This window comes from Aplidium turbinatum, chromosome 18 (genome assembly GCF_918807975.1).
Source record: "Aplidium turbinatum chromosome 18, kaAplTurb1.1, whole genome shotgun sequence".
NCBI lineage: Eukaryota > Metazoa > Chordata > Ascidiacea > Aplousobranchia > Polyclinidae > Aplidium > Aplidium turbinatum.
This window is the reverse complement of record NC_137489.1, coordinates 19,642,369-19,660,297: the sequence shown is the minus strand read 5'-3', so window position 1 is coordinate 19,660,297 and position 17,929 is coordinate 19,642,369. Positions and strand designations below refer to the sequence as shown.

Sequence of the window (17,929 nt, the reverse complement as noted above, 5' to 3'; positions counted from 1 at the left end):
CAGATTTTCAGGTACGAGGATAAACCTTCGTCCGTCGGTAGGCTGCTACTGCTACCACATTTTCCTGAATGGTTATTTAAAACTTCAAGAAATAAATCTTTGAATAGCCGGTGCAGTATTTCAGTTGGCGTTGAAGAAATGGTTTAGAACTTTAAAGCTTAGCAAAAGCTTTTTAATACGTCTAGAAAAATCTAGTGCGTTCGTTGAAAATAGTGTGCGGCTTCACCATGAAGCGCGACCTGAGGGAATGTACAAACCCCGAACCAACGCCAGCTAGACACTTAACAATAATCATTATTTTACTTAGCGCCCATTGCGACTTTGCCAAAAAATAGACTCTGGGGTCGAACCCACGTCCTTTCGAACGTCCTCACCGCTCGGCCGACACTTTTAGCCTACAAAGGAGGACACTAAAATTAGTATATAAATTGTAACAGCCATGATACAAATGGAAGTTAGATTTGGTTTAAAGCAACAGTGCTCCATCTCTAAGCAATCTCTATAACAAGTCTACCATTTCAGCAACAAGTGCAGGTTTCAAGTATTACGATCGATTCTGCGGGATTTTATGTAAGAGGGTTATCCGAATTGCTATCTGACACCAGAAGGGCTCCCGACTTATATTTTCCAACCTATTTTATGGACAATGACAAAATAAGTTTAATGAATTAACTACAAATACAATTACAGAATTAATTAATTACGAATACAGTTACAGAATACAATTTAACTTAACTTTAACTCTGCCCAATTAATACATCACAATTCAAACTTTGTCTTTTCTTTTTCTTCACTTCAAATTTTGGTAATTGTTCAGCTTCATTTGCTTTGTTTTTTCTCCCATAAGAATTCCAGACAACACATTATTATTCACTCTACAAGTCTACATATGAGCAGTGAGCACCAGTACAACCAGAAAGAAAAAAACGAGGCAGGGACAAATCAGTCATTTTGTTTTAAAAGTGTTGCCAGACAATATATATTCCTTTTTTTGTTTTATTGTGTAGCGGGGATCGCCACAATTCAAACTACTATTTTGAGATCTACAACAGCAGGCCACGCAAAACTCGAAGCTGCGCTCTTTTGATAATCTTTGTCACCGGACTGAGAAAACTTAATCCTGGCAGCTTCGCAGGTTTGCATAATTGGAAAACCAACGCCTTATCCGTTACGCCATCCCACCGCCACAATCATTAAAGACCTATTAAAATGGACGATAATAACCGCAGCCAGACAATAAATTATTTCAATAAACTGCAATTTCTACATAAGTTACGGGTGGCATGAACCAACAACGGATTATCTACCGATCGAACAAATCGGATGATTAACAAACTTAATCCGAAGACGATACTTTACGATTATCTTCAAGAACTTAAAAAATGAGTTGTTGGCGCATCCAGCCCGCACATGTTGCAAACTGATAGTTCTTGCTAAGTAGAACCACTAGATACAAAATTTAATTCAGATGGGTGACATTTTGTAATTATATGGAAGATTTAAAGTAAAAACAAGTAGCCTACTGTAGATTGTTTTGCGTTTAGCCGAGAACGTGGTTCCAAGTCAATCATTCCACGTGGTTCCAACTGACGATGAACGCCTTAGAACGTTTCAACATAATACCAGGAAGCACGCTTAAGACACCAAATCTCCACAATCCCGATTGTTCACATTCCACCGACGACCGACGAGTCCAACGCGATGCTCTCTGCGTCACTGTACCAACGTCGTTGGCGTTCGTTTGAAGAAAAGTTCACAGAAACATGCTGACAATCTCATGTGTTGCCATGACAAAAGGACAAAGAACTATGTCGCGATGACGTCATCAGTCGCTGTCATCAAACTTAACGTGTGTCCCTGAATATTCTTTGATGATGGTTTGCTGTTTGCGCTGTTGACTGGCCACCCACGATGGGTGCATGGGCGCATTCTGTTTGCCCGCCCCTGGCTTTTTCGCCTTCGACGCCTCCATAGCAGGGGTGGCCGATGCATCATGAGGCGCGAGACCCATCGCGTGCTGCTTCTGTTTCCTTCTACGCTGACCGAGCCGGTTCTTTTTCTTGCCTAAAAAACAAAGATTTTTGTCACAAAACTAGAGTTATTTGCAAGGCAAAGTTACACCATCAAAGACTTGGTTCATACCAACCATGTTCCATTTGCTCAAACCTCTTTATATTTTTGAAGATCAAAATTTAAGAGAAACTAAATCAAACATGAGTCCATTTCGAACTGAAACCACTCGTACATGACCAACTCACCCATGCAGAACGGCTCGTCGGACTTGGTGCGATACGGGGTTTCAACCTTGACGTCAGAGAGCGACGAGATGAATGTTGAACTGACCTTGGCGCGGTGGGACGCGGCGTTGGTGTCGGGTGCTCGTTTGTTCACGATCTTTGTACCTGGAAAGAACATGCATGGCAGCACTGACGCAACGTTGTGTGTCTGAGGTTCATCTCTGTAGCGTATGTCGTTAGTATTGTCCGATACCGGGTTCTACTGGAGCCGGTTTCACAATTATTATTATTTGCAATTTTAACATGCAGATTGTTAATATAGAAGACGAGTAAAGAATCATTTCAAACTTTATAGAAGACGTCATCGTCAAAGCACATTTTCGTGCAGAAGTTGGAAGCTGGAACAACTACTGTATTTCGTGAAACCATTAAGATCGGTATTTTACTGAAAAAATTACCCGAGTCCACTTGCTATTCTTGTGGCCCAATTACAACGCTAGAACTATCTCAGCACAGAGTCCGCTCCGCTGATATGATAAGACAAACAATATATAGCTAATACAACGCTTGAAGACGCTATGTGACCAAATTATCAAGAAACGAAATCCTACCCCTTAACCCAGGAAAAGGCAACTAAATTTTGTATGTGTTAAATCCAGAGATGTACGTATGCGCCGCAAATTATGCGCCGCAAATTCTACGCCGCATACATGCGGCGTAGACTTTTTGTTTGCGCTAACGCTTGCGGCCACATTTTTTTGGATAGTTTGCGCTTGAGGATGCGCCGTAAAGTTTTCGCGATTTTTTAGCGCATAGCGTCAACGCATACTTTTTAATGTCTTAGTTGTTATTTGCAATTTTTTTTTGTCAAACTGCGAAATGTTAACGTCTTGCAATTGCCCATTGTTCTAGTGTTGTGTCACAGTGTCATCTATTGTTCAGTCAGCTGGAGTTTGTTTGTATATCGCACTACTGCCTTTGACGCTAGAGTCCCACGTGGAGACTGAAGTCTTGCAGAAAAAAAGAAAGAATTAGTTAAAACAACTTAGGCCTACTGAGAAATTACTTAGTAAATTACGGGTCAGAACAGGAATGTAATGTAAGCAAGCAAGTAGGTAGGTTGGTAATGCCGCTCCATGTAAAATGTAAACAATGACTTGGCTTCGTAGTGTGAAGTTTTTTTTAGTCAAGCAGTGTTGAAGGCGTTTGTAAGCAATTGTGAGCACTTTAATTTATATTAGTTAAGTCTTGCATTTTGGGACAAATCAGAAACTTCTCAGGCAATGAGCAGTGCAGCCTATGTATCTAAACAAACTCAAATATTTGGTCTCCGACCGTGATTGCTTGCATGATGTTGTACTCTGTATGTTATATGTAGTACATTACTTTGCCGGTTATTCTTGTTGTAGGCTATGTAGCGTAGTAATGTGTAGGCCTACATACAGTAGGCTATCAAGCTAAGGTAATTTTTACTTGACAATTTATACAGTACATTCTGTTGCGTAAGTATGTAATTATATATGTTTTGTAACTTGATGAGCAGTTTAGCAAAACATGCATCCAGGGGCCAATTGTGAGAGGCTTTTGAGTAGCCTACTGCTAATAACACTAGTAATGCTAACTATCCCTGAATGCTAATAACAAAGAGTTGTGCAGTTCAGAATCTAAACTTGCTTGTGTCTGGCAGTTTTGTCTTCCATTAACCCACTTTTTAAAAATCTTATCAGAAAAAAGCATAGACCTTACTGAGAGAATTATGGCATTAAAAGCAACATTAGTCTTATTCAAACGGAATTATTTTAAAAGTAGTGTTTTTTATAATGGATTTTTAGGGAGCGACAGTTAGTATATTACTAGGAGCGACAGTTAGTATAACACTAGAATTTTCTTGATAGGCATATGCTACAGTTTCTTTACTAATCTCCAAGTGAAATGGAGAATGATAATACAAATCCATGGCCCTGCATGGAAAAGTATTTTAAGCTCTTCTTCGAAAGGCAAAAACTCATATTTTCAATGCCAGCTGTGCCTTCCGGCCAAAAAGATAATTTCTTGTAACGAAAAATCGCGAAGTGGCTTGAAAAGTGTGTTGTTTCGAGTGGTTTATACCGTGTGAATGTTTGGCACCTAGCAAACAAAATGAGTTTGCGCTAGAGTATGCGCTAACGCTGACGCCGCCAACTTTTTTTACAAGTTGCGTTGACGCATGCGGCGTATAGTTTTTCGAACGTTTGCGTTTGCGCTGACGGCGTCAATATTTTTTGTATGCGCGTACATCACTGGTTAAATCACTACAACCATAAATTACTTGGTTTCATGTTTGCAGTGCAAGAGAAATGTCCACCCAAGTCGTAGAACATGACGATGGTTTTGGGTGCACCAGGCTTTGTCAAACGGTGAAGCTTGTACGGCCTTATTGTTGGCACTCTTCTCCGTCATAAGCCCCCCTCATTGATGAAGACTAAAACTCACCGGCATCAGACACAAAGAAACTATCCTCAGCCCCGCCTTGCACCTCCTCTGTCACCGCTTCGGCGTCATCGTCGTTGTTTGTGATGTCATCATCGCTATCAAAGAATCCTGTCCCGATGTTGGATAAGAGCTCGGATACGTCATCAGACTTGGACGAGGAAAAGTCGAACGTTCTGAAGCAAAATGCAAGACGCTAGATGGCGCAGTACACCAATCATCGTTTGTATCTTTTGAAACAAAAAAGAAAACTCGATGGCCATGATCCTCCATGAGTATGTTTAGTGCCTGGCAGACCCAGGCAATCAAAGGTGAATGTAATATTTTAAATAACCAAATGTAAATATTACAACAAAAATGAAAAAGGTGACTTCTCAACCAAAATTGTAAATAAAGCAATGAAACTTTCAGTGAGCACCTAAGCTTGTTGTTCACGGCACATTCATCTCAATACCATGGAAACATTTTACTTTCACAACAACACAATTTCTGATGCCCACAGAGTTTGACCTGTAAAACCAGTGGGGTCTTCAAGTGCCTGAATACGGGCTTGCATACCTGGTTCCAGTATTCGCATCGCATAGACGTGGACCTGGTTCATTACACAGTTTGGAGAGAGGTGAGGCCAAAGCAATGGTGTTCAATGGTAATGGGTTCAGGTGAAAGCGATCAAGGTCAGTCATAACCACTAGACATGGGTATCCCAATACGTTTATACACAGACTAAGCTTCCCGGGTGTGCAATCCCGCTTGGAATGCTTTTGTGTTATTGAATATGATTTATGAAAACAGTTTAGTTTTTCAAATGTTTGTCGAACATAAGTTTAGTACTTCACTTCGCGAAACTCAATCTATTGCATAAATTTAGTAGTTTAGTATATACAACTATACACATTGGGCTCTTTAGTTTATGGTAAGATCAAACCTTGCTGAACAACTCTTGCACATAATATCTGATGTTTTCACTCACCTCTTTCGCTTCACGTTGTGTTCCGAGGAGGTGTCGTTCGGACGGGCGTAGAAGTCGGGAAGGACAACTTCAATGGATGTCGCGTATGAGTCTGGATCTCGGTCGGCTTCAACAGCGACAGCCACCGCAGGTTGGCTTGCTTGTTGTTCAACATGTTCTGTTACGTCATCATCACCATGTTCTGTTACGTCATCATCACCTTCTAATGGGGCATGAAGGTCATGGTTGGATTGTGTGTTATCAATGTCACTTGTGTTATTATCAGCGTTTGTTTCGACGGTTTCATGATCAGGATCAGCACCACGACTCTTTTTGCACACAGGCTGTTCATCTTTTGGAAGACGCGGGTGGTTGTTCTCGCCTCCACGGACACGCTCTGCTCCTCCTGACCACAAGAATCATTTACGTCATTTGTTAATGAACTTTCCAAGCAGAACTGTACAACACAGAACTTCGTGTTCATGTCACGCGGTCCCGTGTGTCTATAGCAGAAATCATACTTATTTGGTATGTTATTCAATGTGTTTCCCCCGGGTAGTGAGATAGGCAAGTCCAGCTAAATGGCCGCCGTCGTACACAGCCCAATGTTACATGTTTGAAATTTTATACCCAGTGGACCGGAAAGACAAGGGAGCCAATCTTCGTATCTATCTTCAAGCATGATATTTAGCGTCTTAACCAAATGTCACACAGCATGTGATACATGATCACGTAGTTGGTACAACTGACATTCTACTACTATGTTAGCTGGCTACCTTTCTCGGGCTTGGTTGTGACTATTTTATTGACAAGCTTCAGCGAGGTGGATGTGGACTTGTCACTGCGTAAGGTGTCGAACTGGTTCACTCGGTCGCGGATGGCAGTCATTCTATACAGACGATGATAATTATTATAATGTACAACCAATAAACTGAAGATAGTCGTCCCTTCTCATTTGATAGCCTTCAAGAAAAAATTTACCGATGTGGTGCAAAATAAAATCGATTAGCTCAACTATACAACAAAGAAATTATTTTGCGGCAAAATGTGATGAGAGAGAGAAACACAAACATTCTGAAAGACTGTTTCTGGTGGTGATCCGAGCAGACATAGTAACAAGACTTTTGTAATACTTTTGATTGATAAAAGGAATTTCCCCAATCCTGACACATGCACGATCCCACAAGCCCATGTTGCTTTGTTTGTTCACATCTTCAAGGGTGAGGTTAGAGGAGAGAAGATACTTGAAGATGGAGTCAGCTTTTCCCTCCTGGATCATTATGGAATAAACGCAATTAATCGATTATGACCAACAACAAAAAAAACGATATGTTACAAGAAAAAAGCTTCAGTGGGTAACAAATGATAAGGTATATATATTTTCTGTATACATATACAATATCATAATGTCGGATCAGTGGACCAACTCGGTTAAATATTCCATTGCTACTGCCAAGTAAAATGCAACGTTTCTTAAAAGGATGTGAAAACTTGGCCTCATTATGGGCCATATCATATCAAATACAATAAGAAAAATTAGTAATGGTGTAAATATGACTTGAAGATACCTTAATGATGCCTATTTCATCGAGAAGGTTCTGGGCATGGTTTGCATGTTTTTGCCGTTGGATATCGTTGCCTCTGTTCAAAAGTCAATCAGTATTAATCAAAAGTTAATTAGCATCAATCAAATCACAAAAGATACTTAACAGCATGCTGCTCTATTTGACAAATAAATTAATTTTGCAAACAATTTCTCTGGAGTTTTTTTTATTTTAACATTGTTTTAAGTATCATGATTGTTCAAGTTAATTTCAAACTTCATAAATAACAAATTGCTCTGATCAGTAAAATTTAAAGTTTGCAATAGTTAGTTCTGAATTTGAGATCATGTCTGTCTAATGTAACTACACTCGCAATCATGGCATAAAAACCGATACACAAAACCATAAATCTCACATATCGGCTTGGTCTTTAGGATTGGGTCAGTAATTTGCTTGTCCACAAGTCATCAAAGTTGCTAAATACTTTATCAATTATTATATTTACACGAAATGGCCCGTTTCGGTGAGTCCGATTTGGTGAGTCTGATTCGGTGAGTCCGATCCCTATTCGGTGATTTTTTCAATATTTTTTTAAAATTATTGAGTACCGTAACCTAATTATCATTGCCGTTTTAGGGTTAGGGATTTGGGGTTACGGTTAGGGGTTAGAGGTTAGGAACTCACCGAATCGGACTCACCGAATAGTAACAGACCCATATTTACAAATGTGGGTCTGCTACTATTCGGTGAGTTTGATTCGGTGAGTTCCTAACCTCTAACTAACCCCTAACTCACCGAAACGGCTACGGTACCCAATAATTAAAAAAAAAAATTGAAAAAATCCCCCGTTGAGGGATCGGACTCACCGAATCGGGCTCACCGAAACGGGCCATTCCGTACAAATGTACATGAAACATCAACTAAAGTATATACAGTCCACTCTGCTTAATCGAAAACTCGTTTATCGCTGGTCCCGAATCTAAATCAACTTTTCTATACAATTACCTCGTTTAAAATGGAGCACGACTTCATCAAAACTAGATTTTATGGTAAACGTTTTTTTTTTGCTTTTTCTAAATGTGTATAATAGCGAGATTACATCAAGAGTCGATGTTGGGCATTGTGCTATGGCAAATTGCAGGTGTAATAAAGTAGGCCTCGACTCCAGAAACTCACATGGTGAAAAAGATTTTGCTATGTTTTCACAAAGCTTTAGTGGCAAGATTGCCAGATACTTTTATATTACTATCTCAATTGCAACTAGACAGTAACTGAAAAGTAGTCCAATCTATTTACAAGTTGAAGTAAGCCCAAAAGTGGTCTAAAATTTGAAATTCTGCAGTAAAGTCACAGACGAAATGTCTAGCTAGGAATGATACTTGTTTTGTGAAATTTGGTTTGAAATGAAACCAAACGAAATCAACCACCACACTAACAACAACTGCTAAAAAATTATTAATTTAGATTTGTGTTTATCTTACTTTATCTTGTGCGCCTGTGCGGATTAAGCCACGTATAGAAACACGAGTTCAAGTTGCCCTAACTAGGGGGGACTTAGACCAAAAGTTTTATGATAACCCACTCAAAATATGGACAAACGTTGATAAACATCAAAAATCTTAGCGCTAAACTGTTTTATTTGGATCGACAATGCACGAGTACAAAATAATTGACACGGCAAGAACAACACAAAAACATAGCCAGGTCGCAACACTGCAACGAACTGCAACACCCCACGGAGGCGAGGACTGGCATGATTTTGGGCTGGTGATACACCCAGAGGGAGGTCCACTGCACTGCCGACTGCACTGCCCATCACTGGTCTGTAGCAAGAAGGTCCGATTTGCCAGAATATTTGAGAGAAATCACACTACATTTTTGTCTGAGATCATGCAATGTCGCGTCAGACTGTCTTTTCAAAATCAGGAAACAGTCAGGGATTCCCAGATCATTACCTTGTCGTTTGCCAGTGTGAGTGCACCTCAACCCTTGGTGTCCACACTCAGCGTCATAAGAAGCAGTGAGATCCACCAAGATTAGTCCTGCCTTCTCAAAACTTTCTTTGAGGATAAACAACTGGTTCGAGTCTAGTTAACAGGAGCCGTTCCAGGATCTTATATGAGATGCAGACTGCAGAGTATAAATAATTAGATATTGGGCGATAGCTCTTGGGTACATCAGTTGGCTTGTTTGGTTTAAGGTAGTGCCACCACAGTGGCTTTTAGCCTGGAGGGTCAGGTAAGCAGAATAAAAGATTTTCAACCATACCAAACATTTGGTGCCACAATGCTTAAGAAGTTCTGAAGGGATGTTATCAGGCCCTTGTGCTTTCCGCTTTTAACTTGCTTGATAACAGATGCAAGTTTTCTGGTGCTAAAGGGGTCTGAAAAATGGTCATTTACGACTGGGGCGTTCCAGAGCATGCTGCATTCCTGCTTTACTGCAAGGGCATGTTTCTTATTCGCCACTTTATCTGCTATTGGCTAGAAGCTGTTGTGCAATGGAGTTAGCAGCTACAGGGCATTGTTTAGGATTGGAGATAGGGCCTGTGAGGCGATTGAAAGTTTTCCATGCAGCCCTGCCTGAGTGGGTGAAGTCAATGCCTTGGACTGTATCTTTTCAAGGTTGTTTGTGTTTTGCGTTGAGGTGATCCAACAGATCAGTGGCAGCCATGGCTGTCTCCTCACCGGTTTTTGAAGCCAGGAACGTATCATAGCGTTTGTTACATTCTTCATCCCAGGTAGGGATAAACTAATGACAGAAACCACGGGGGATGGACTTCTTTGCTGCCATGAGTATGGTAAGACTTCTCCAACCCGTCAGAGGTTAGTTCTGAAAGGTGGCGGTTTTTTTTTCAACTTAGTCCAGTTTGCTTTGCAAAAATTCCACCTCCATACAGGTTTGCTTGGGACTGGGTTGAATGGATTTTCAGGAGTGATGAGCGATGGTCTATGTTGAGACTTAGGAAAAGCGCTGAGGATGCTACGGTCTGGTATAGATTTTAGGTTGGTAAAGGCCAAATTCGGATTAGCAGTTGTTTTCCATGTTCCAGACAAAAGGCACCTTCTTTGGGGTTTAACAGCAACTGAACACCAGTGACCGATGCTCAAGATTCGAGCGCTATACCATATGCATTTGAGTAGAGGTAGCCCCAGGTTGTGGTGTTGTGCTGTGGGAATTAAAGTCTCCGACATACATGCATGGTGGGGTGAAAGCGGGAATAGAGTTAGCTTGTAGACGTGTATGTGGTGATCTATACACGTTGATCACAGATGTGCCTTTGGTTTCAGTGGCTGTCCAGTCAATTTCACAGACTTAGATGAAGCAATTGGTTTCCAGCTAACAGGGTTCCTCACATATGTGGCTAATCCATGAATGTTACTATTGGTGCAAGCAGCCATTGGTATATCCACTGATCTTTAATTTCGATACTTCCATAGTTTGAGTTTCTTGTATGTAGAAGGATTGCTGTTACGTTGTGCTTTTGTGCTAGGTGTTCCAAAATGTTGTATTTGGCTTTGGTAAGGCCTTCCATGTTTAACTGCCACAGCGTTACTTTGACCCCTATGACACTACGACAGGTAGACCTGCGTGGACTAGGTACTTGCTCAGGATCAGGAGAATGAGTTCATTTTGTTGGACACCGGGGCCGATGGTTTATCCTTTTACCGCTCCAGGTGTCCGGTAGGGTGCATCGTCTCCCCCCTTTTTTTGAAACTGGTTTAGTAACATTGAGAAGTGTGTTCCACTTCAGGAAAAATTCAGCCAAAAAAATTTTTTTCGCTCAGGGACTCCCCCTTCCACTAGCGCCTGACCCCCCTAAATTGCGGACAGAAAAATCGCCATAACTCCAAAACTAAAATACTTAGACATAAAGTGTTTGGTATTAAATTCATTGCAACTATATGATTTGATCCAAATTTGGTGAATAAAACATATTTTATAAAGAAACAATTTTTTTGCTATTCAGTAAACACTGTTCACTCGAATACATCTAAAAAAATAGCTATGAAATGATAATGCACTGTTCGTTTTATGCATGTTCCCTCGCAAATATTATAATAATATCAATGAATGAACTTAAAATATCAATAAGCCTAAAGTGAATTCTGTTTCATTACTAATAATTATAATAATATTCAGTAAAACTTTAAAAAAAGGCAGACTTTGTCTCATAGAATAGCCTTAAAAACGGCTTTAAAAAGGGGGGTCCAACGAACGTTTTCGTCCCGCTCCCTTCGGGAGTAGTTGCTAGAATAGATTCTTCAGGCAAACGGGGTAGTATTTGTAGTAAAGCTGTTTTAAATAATTACATTTCATGGGTATTTGAAAATTATGTGGCGATATACCGTCGTTACGCACAGAACTCAGATTTTGTCCCATAATCAAAGGCCACTTTTGAAAGTGCGGTTGCAAGCTTGTTAGATGGATGTAATGCAACAGTCTATGGTTTTTGTCGCAAGTTTGGTCTCTTAGATTTGCTTTGTTGAACCACCTGAAGAATGCTTTCAAAGTTTTGAATATTTTGAGCTGATGATCGAAAATCTGTGGCCAGCTTGACATCACGCTCGGAGCAGCCATTTATAACCGTTAACATTTCTGCTTTTGATTTGGCCAGTTTATACTGACTATCTTGTTCCCACTCTAACGTTTTTTTCAAAAAACATTGGGCGTACTTTTAACAGCTTAAAGAGATACCAGGAATCTTTACCAACCAAATCAATCAGTGAAGTGTTCGCATCAATTGTGCCTGGAAAGCTTTCCTTTACCTTTTCTTTTCAGAGGTTCCTGAATTGAACCATCAGCTGCTAGCATTTTTAACAAAGCAGTAACAATTCCTCTTTTTGTTTCCTCTGGAACACAGTAATCAAACAGAGAAAGAGGAATCATTTCCTCAGTTAAGTACCAGAGGTGGAGATTCAGCTTCTTCAAAGCACTAGAAGCTACAATGGGATCAATCTTCTCAAACAAATGTAAAGTTTTCATTAACTTCAGGTCTGCCCATGGTGCAGAAACTCCTGAACTGCAACGAAACCACCATGACACATATAGGAGGAACGTTGCAAACATTTTCAACTTATTAGTTTCCTTTGGCTGCGGAATCAAGTGTTCTTGGGATTAGCAGCATCCATTACTTCTTCACTTCAGCCCTTCCAGACAATAGTGATAACTTTATGACATAAATAACTTTAGCCAACTTCTGAGCTTTGTGAATAGCTCCTGGCTGTTTAAATTTAAATGGCTTCTTGCATGGCAATGGATAGTTGAAACTAAATAGACACAGCTCCAATAGTTCTCTGGAGTCTTCTTGAGGAAAATATCTTTCATCATTTTTTGTAAGCAACTGGGTTGCAAGAGCTACAGATTCACTGATTGACAAGCACTTGTAGCTTATGTAGGCTATCTAAATAAGGTGGGAAATAGATGAGGTCTTGAGAAATAATGTTGAAGTGAGTACGAAAGTGAACAAACATAGTTACAGCTACCGCAAAATGACTTGAGACCTCGATCATTTTCACACGTTTTTAATTGCAATAAGTATTAAACCATTGTGTATTGCATAAAAGGCAATTGTTTCACTCAAATCAATTATGATGTATAATACATACACAATGGGCTATTAGCAAGACAATATTACTGTAGAATTGCTTTGGGCATTTTATTAGAATAAAATAGTGATGAGAATTCAGAGGAAGTTCAGTACCGCCTCCAAAAGGACTTGGATCTTCCGAGCCGTAAAGCTGCCAAAAAGCCTCTTATCAATTAGCGGATGAAAAAACAACGGCTAGCATTTGCCAAGAAATATGCCCATTGGACTACTGAACAATGGAGAAAAGTAATGTTCTCTGATGAGAGCAACTTCCAGGTCTTTAAGATGGGGTCTACTACGGTGCGGCGTCCAAGGTCATCTCATCGTTTTGATCCTCGATATACGGTTCCGACTGTTAAACACCCACAGTCAGTCATGGTGTGGGGAAATTTTTCTGGAGAGAAGGGAAGGGGAGGCCTGCACTTTCTTCCAAATAACAAAAAAATGAACGCTGATCTCCATATGCAAGTTTTGGAGGAGCATATGCTCAATTTCTTCCACATTCATGGCTCCGAGGTGTTCATGCATGATAGTGCACTCTGCCACAAAGCCAAAAAAGTAACAAGATTCCTTGAACAGCAACAGATAAATGTTCTTGAATGGCCTGGCAACAGCCTGGATTTAAATCCCATCGAAAATTGCTGGCACAAAATGAAGAGAACAATGGCCGAAAAAAAAAACTCCTAACCTGGATACTCTTAAAGAAGAGCTGAAAAAAGTGTGGTGCTTGGAAATGACACCGGCTTATTTTAGAAATTTAAGCGACTCTATGCCCAAACGCTTGCAAATGGTTATCAAAAACAAGGGCAATATGACAAAATATTAACAAAAGTGACTATTTTTAATAAAAGCGTTTATAACAAATAAACCTGTGTTTTTCTTTAAAAATAAGGTAGGTCTCAAGTCATTTTGCGGTAGCTGTATTTCAGGCAATCGAGATGTTTCAATACTCAGTGCTTCAAATGCATTACCTACGATTAGTTCTCCAACATGTTTTCTGCATGCACATTGCCACCATAGCAATGACTTCTTCAATTTCTGTTGCAATTCAGCACAACCTCCAGACCAAAGGCCAGTGTTTGTTGATGTAGTGTCAATACCATGCTGATAGCACCATCAACAGAACAGTTCCATGCATCCAATAATTCAGTAGTGAAATCAGCTATGATGCTCCCAATTGATTGCTCTATTTTAGGATTGAAAGGCACACCAAGCAGTTTGGTTTAATTTCGAGGACTGAATAGTTGATTGATGGTACAAAACTTGATTAAATCTTTAAAAAGAGACGGATCCATAACTCTTTATCTCATAGAGTAGCCTTGAATAAGGCTTTAAAAGGAGAGTCCAACTTGAACGTTTTCAACAAAATTTTTGTTTTTTTGTAAAATATGTTTTATTCACCAAATTTAGATCAAATCATATAGTTACAATGAATTTAATACCAAACACTTTGTGTTTAAATATTTTCGTTTTGGAGTTATGGCGATTTTTCTGTCCGCAACTTGGGGGGGGCCAGGCGCTAGTGGAAGGGGGAGTCTCTGAGTGAAAAAAAATTTTTTGGCTGAATTTTTCCTGAAGTGGAACACACTTCTCAATGTTACGAAACCAGTTTCAAAAAAAAGGGGGAGACGATGCACCCTAGTGTCCGGTGAGTTGAGGTCTGTGGTTGTTGCCATTTGCTTCACAAACGTGAATCACTGGGTTTCACCATTAGGAGGTTGGCAACATAAGTCTCTATCACTCGCACGACAATAAGACTTTTTTGCGATTATGATGTAATAATGATTCTAACTTTTCTTGTTGGCTTTTCTCTCGTCTGTGAGAAAATGTTGTTTTTATTTTATTTTCAAAATGCAACTTAAATTGGTATGATTTTTGTGTGTCTACGGCCGTGGGCTAAAAATAACACATTGTAAAACAAGCGCATGCCATACAAAAACGTATCACGGGCTGAACTTTGGACGTCCCTAGTTTAAAACATGCTAAGAATTTTATAATACTTCTTCATGGCTGCATTGATTTGTTATGTACCAGTAACAGCTTAATTTATGCTTCGTTTGTAAGTTGCATTTGTTTTCAAACATATATATACGGTACACATTACACAGTTTAGGCTACTTTAATATTTGGAATGTGTTTGGTTAACTTTATCATACCATACCATAGTTTAATCAATTAAGTGCATATCATATCAGGCCTTAAAACTCGTGTTTTTTTCCGGCAGCCATCGTGGCATACCGGGAGCTCCTTCTCGGCGGCCAAATTTGCGCGCTTGGAGGCCAAAATACAAATAACGATAGCACAAGTAAAAAAAAATTAAACTTGCAACAATGCTAAAATGATCACTTAGCGTTGTTGAAGTTTGGGCGATGTTTTGCAATAGAATCGTTGTACCATGCAATAACTACTTTATCGGGATTGTAATCAAGTATTGCGGGACCATCTAACGACACTAAATTGTTTCAACTGCATACCGCCTTTCATAAAACCTGACCATTTATACCGATATGATGTCACCATTGAGGGTGTGAAGTCACTAGCCCATAGCGTGAACATTTCTCAACTATGAAGACACGTGTTTTCCCTTTCGATGTCAACTAACTTAGTTCTCCTTTTTACCAACGATTCATTGTCCGACAACATTGAATCGAGATAAAAACGACAATATTGCCAGCCGATGTAAATTAGCACTTCGGATTAAGATTTTGTTAAAATAAACGTCGGAAATTACAAACAAGACGTACAGCGCTGGTGATCACAGCTGGATATTCCACACAATAACAAATGTTCCCGCACAATACAACAGTGGTGATTATGACGTGCTGACCTAATTTTGCGTCACTCTTTGATACTACATATTTTCGACAGTTAATCCACGATCATTCTATTGCGAAATTAAATAATTGGCTAGAAGAAACCGGCGGCCAAACTTGGCCGACCGAGGAGGTAGTACCGGCGGTCATTCAAGCACTACTTAGCGGCCATGGCCGTGATGGCCGCCGGCTGCTTTAAGGCTTGCATATGATAATAACAATACAAAAGTATTAAAACCGATTAATTATGCACTTTACACATGAACAGACGACAATGAAATTTAAGTAACTGTGCACTTTACAAACAAGTTTAAAATACAGCCTTAGCAACACAACAGAGCTAAATTTACAATTAAACTATTGGAAATTATTTGTTGGAACATGTAGTTGTATAGTTCTACAATCTACATGTAGTTCAGTTCTATATTTTCGTGGTACGGTACAAGAAAGTCAACATACTATTAAACCTATATCTTACTTTTTATTCTTCAAAAGTCTAACTCTCCGCACAAGTTTTGAAATCACATGAATTTTTGCTTTTTTTATGTCTTTTCTCATCAGTATCATCTGAAATATCAATAATAGAATAAACGATAACTTGAGTCACTTGGGCAAGATGTTGGTAGCAGTAAAGGCACCTTGACTTAGATAACTGAATGTTTTTTTCAGTGCCTCCATGATGTAGCTTGTATATACATATATCCATATGAATCAAAGTAATATGTCGTATTTTCTGTTATTTGTACATTGAAATGAATGTGGAACTATGCTGAAATTTGATTGATTAAAGCTAGAACATTGTGGTATTTACATCAAGCCAACCAACAACCAATCAAGCCAACAGCATGATTTGCCTTGTGCGTAAGAGCTCGATGCCTCTGGAATGGAACCTTCTATTTCTTTGCAAGAGCATTGCAGGTGTATGTTTGGAACTGTGTTCTAAGTTTATACTGTATGCCTACTATGTTACCTATCGCTATTAGTTTGTTGTTGTGTATTGTTTTGTATTTCAGTGAATAAATGCCCCAGTTAGGTAATTCAATACTTATCATAAACACAAAGCAAATGATACCAAAAAAAATTACTTAAAATACAGTACCGGTATAATCATTGTCGATTCAAACAGACTACAGTCAATCAAACAGAAAATAAGATACGAGTAAAAACTAGAAAACATTACTCTACCTCATTATTGATATCCATGACAAGACTGTATGTTCAGCAATCAGCATGAAAGAATACAAAACCCCTTAATCCTGAAAATTTAACAAACGTTTTATGGAAAAAACATAACAACTTCAAGAAAGCTTAAGGGAAGGTTACGCCTAAAATGAAGCTATCTGATAATATAAAAAATGACTAAAGAGTTGATTTAAAAGTTAAATAGCCTAATAAAATCGTAAGAAAGTTTTTCATTGCTCAAAGCTGCAATGCTTTTCATCTCTTTTCAGGATCTTTTCTGCCCCAATAGCTCAGTTGGTTAAGCGCTGGCTTCATGATCCAAGAAACTTCAAAATTAAAAAAAACTCTAGTTTTATATTCTTTGCCAGCCAGCAAAACTGGTCCTTTCTACATTGATTCAACGTCTGCAGATGTCAAACCATTGTTGAAAGTGGTTGATTTGCTGGCTGGGTTAAAAGTATAAGTACCGTCAAGAGATGTACATACTCGTAGGCTATACGCCGCAAATTCTACGGTGTATATTTGCGGCATAGACTTTTTGTTTACGCTAACACTTGCAGCCACATTCTTTTGGATAGTTGTTGCTTGAAGCTACGCCATAAAGTTTTTGCGGTTTTTTAGCGCATAGCGTCAACGCATACAGTCCTTTTTAATGTTTTTTTTTCGCTACAACACACCAATATCTTCCAGCGCTGCAGTTGAAAGAATGTTTTCAATAAGCAAAGACATATTGAAACCAAAACGCAGCAAAATGTCGGATGAACACTTTCAGATGCTTGTGTTTCTTCGTGGAAATTCAAAATAAAACTTGTTTGTTTCGACCGGTTTATATATACCGTGTGAATGTTTGGCACCTAGAAAACAAAATGAGTTTACTTTACGCTAGTGTATGCGTATGCGCTGACGCCGCCAACTTTTTTTCAAGTTACGTTGACACATACGGCGTATGGTTTTTCGAACGTTTGCGTTTACGTTGACGGCGTGAATATTTTTTGTATGCATGTCAAGTCAATTTATTTTGTTCTAACAGCGCCATATATTAACAAACAATCAGAGTAAAATGTAATTGTCAAAACAATGCATTGTACAACTGTTGGTTAGATTATGGCGCAATCAGGATGGTAGCGAAAGACCATAAGCAGTCA

The 17,929-nt window shown here is 39.2% G+C and overlaps 1 protein-coding gene across 1 annotated transcript; it reads right to left on the bottom strand.

Moving 5' to 3' along the window:
• Nucleotides 1–515: 515 nt before the first annotated feature.
• LOC145787832 (uncharacterized) lies at nt 516–16,860 on the bottom strand. The gene is made up of 9 exons (XM_082599668.1): nt 16,788–16,860; nt 16,081–16,169; nt 7,224–7,296; nt 6,789–6,925; nt 6,432–6,544; nt 5,677–6,061; nt 4,710–4,882; nt 2,259–2,402; nt 516–2,064 (listed from the first exon to the last, which is right to left on the bottom strand). Exons 1-9 carry the CDS (start codon nt 16,803–16,805, stop codon nt 1,826–1,828), a joined length of 1,371 nt encoding a protein of 456 aa, XP_082455794.1. The 5' UTR covers nt 16,806–16,860; the 3' UTR covers nt 516–1,825.
• Between the last annotated feature and the right edge of the window lie 1,069 nt (nt 16,861–17,929).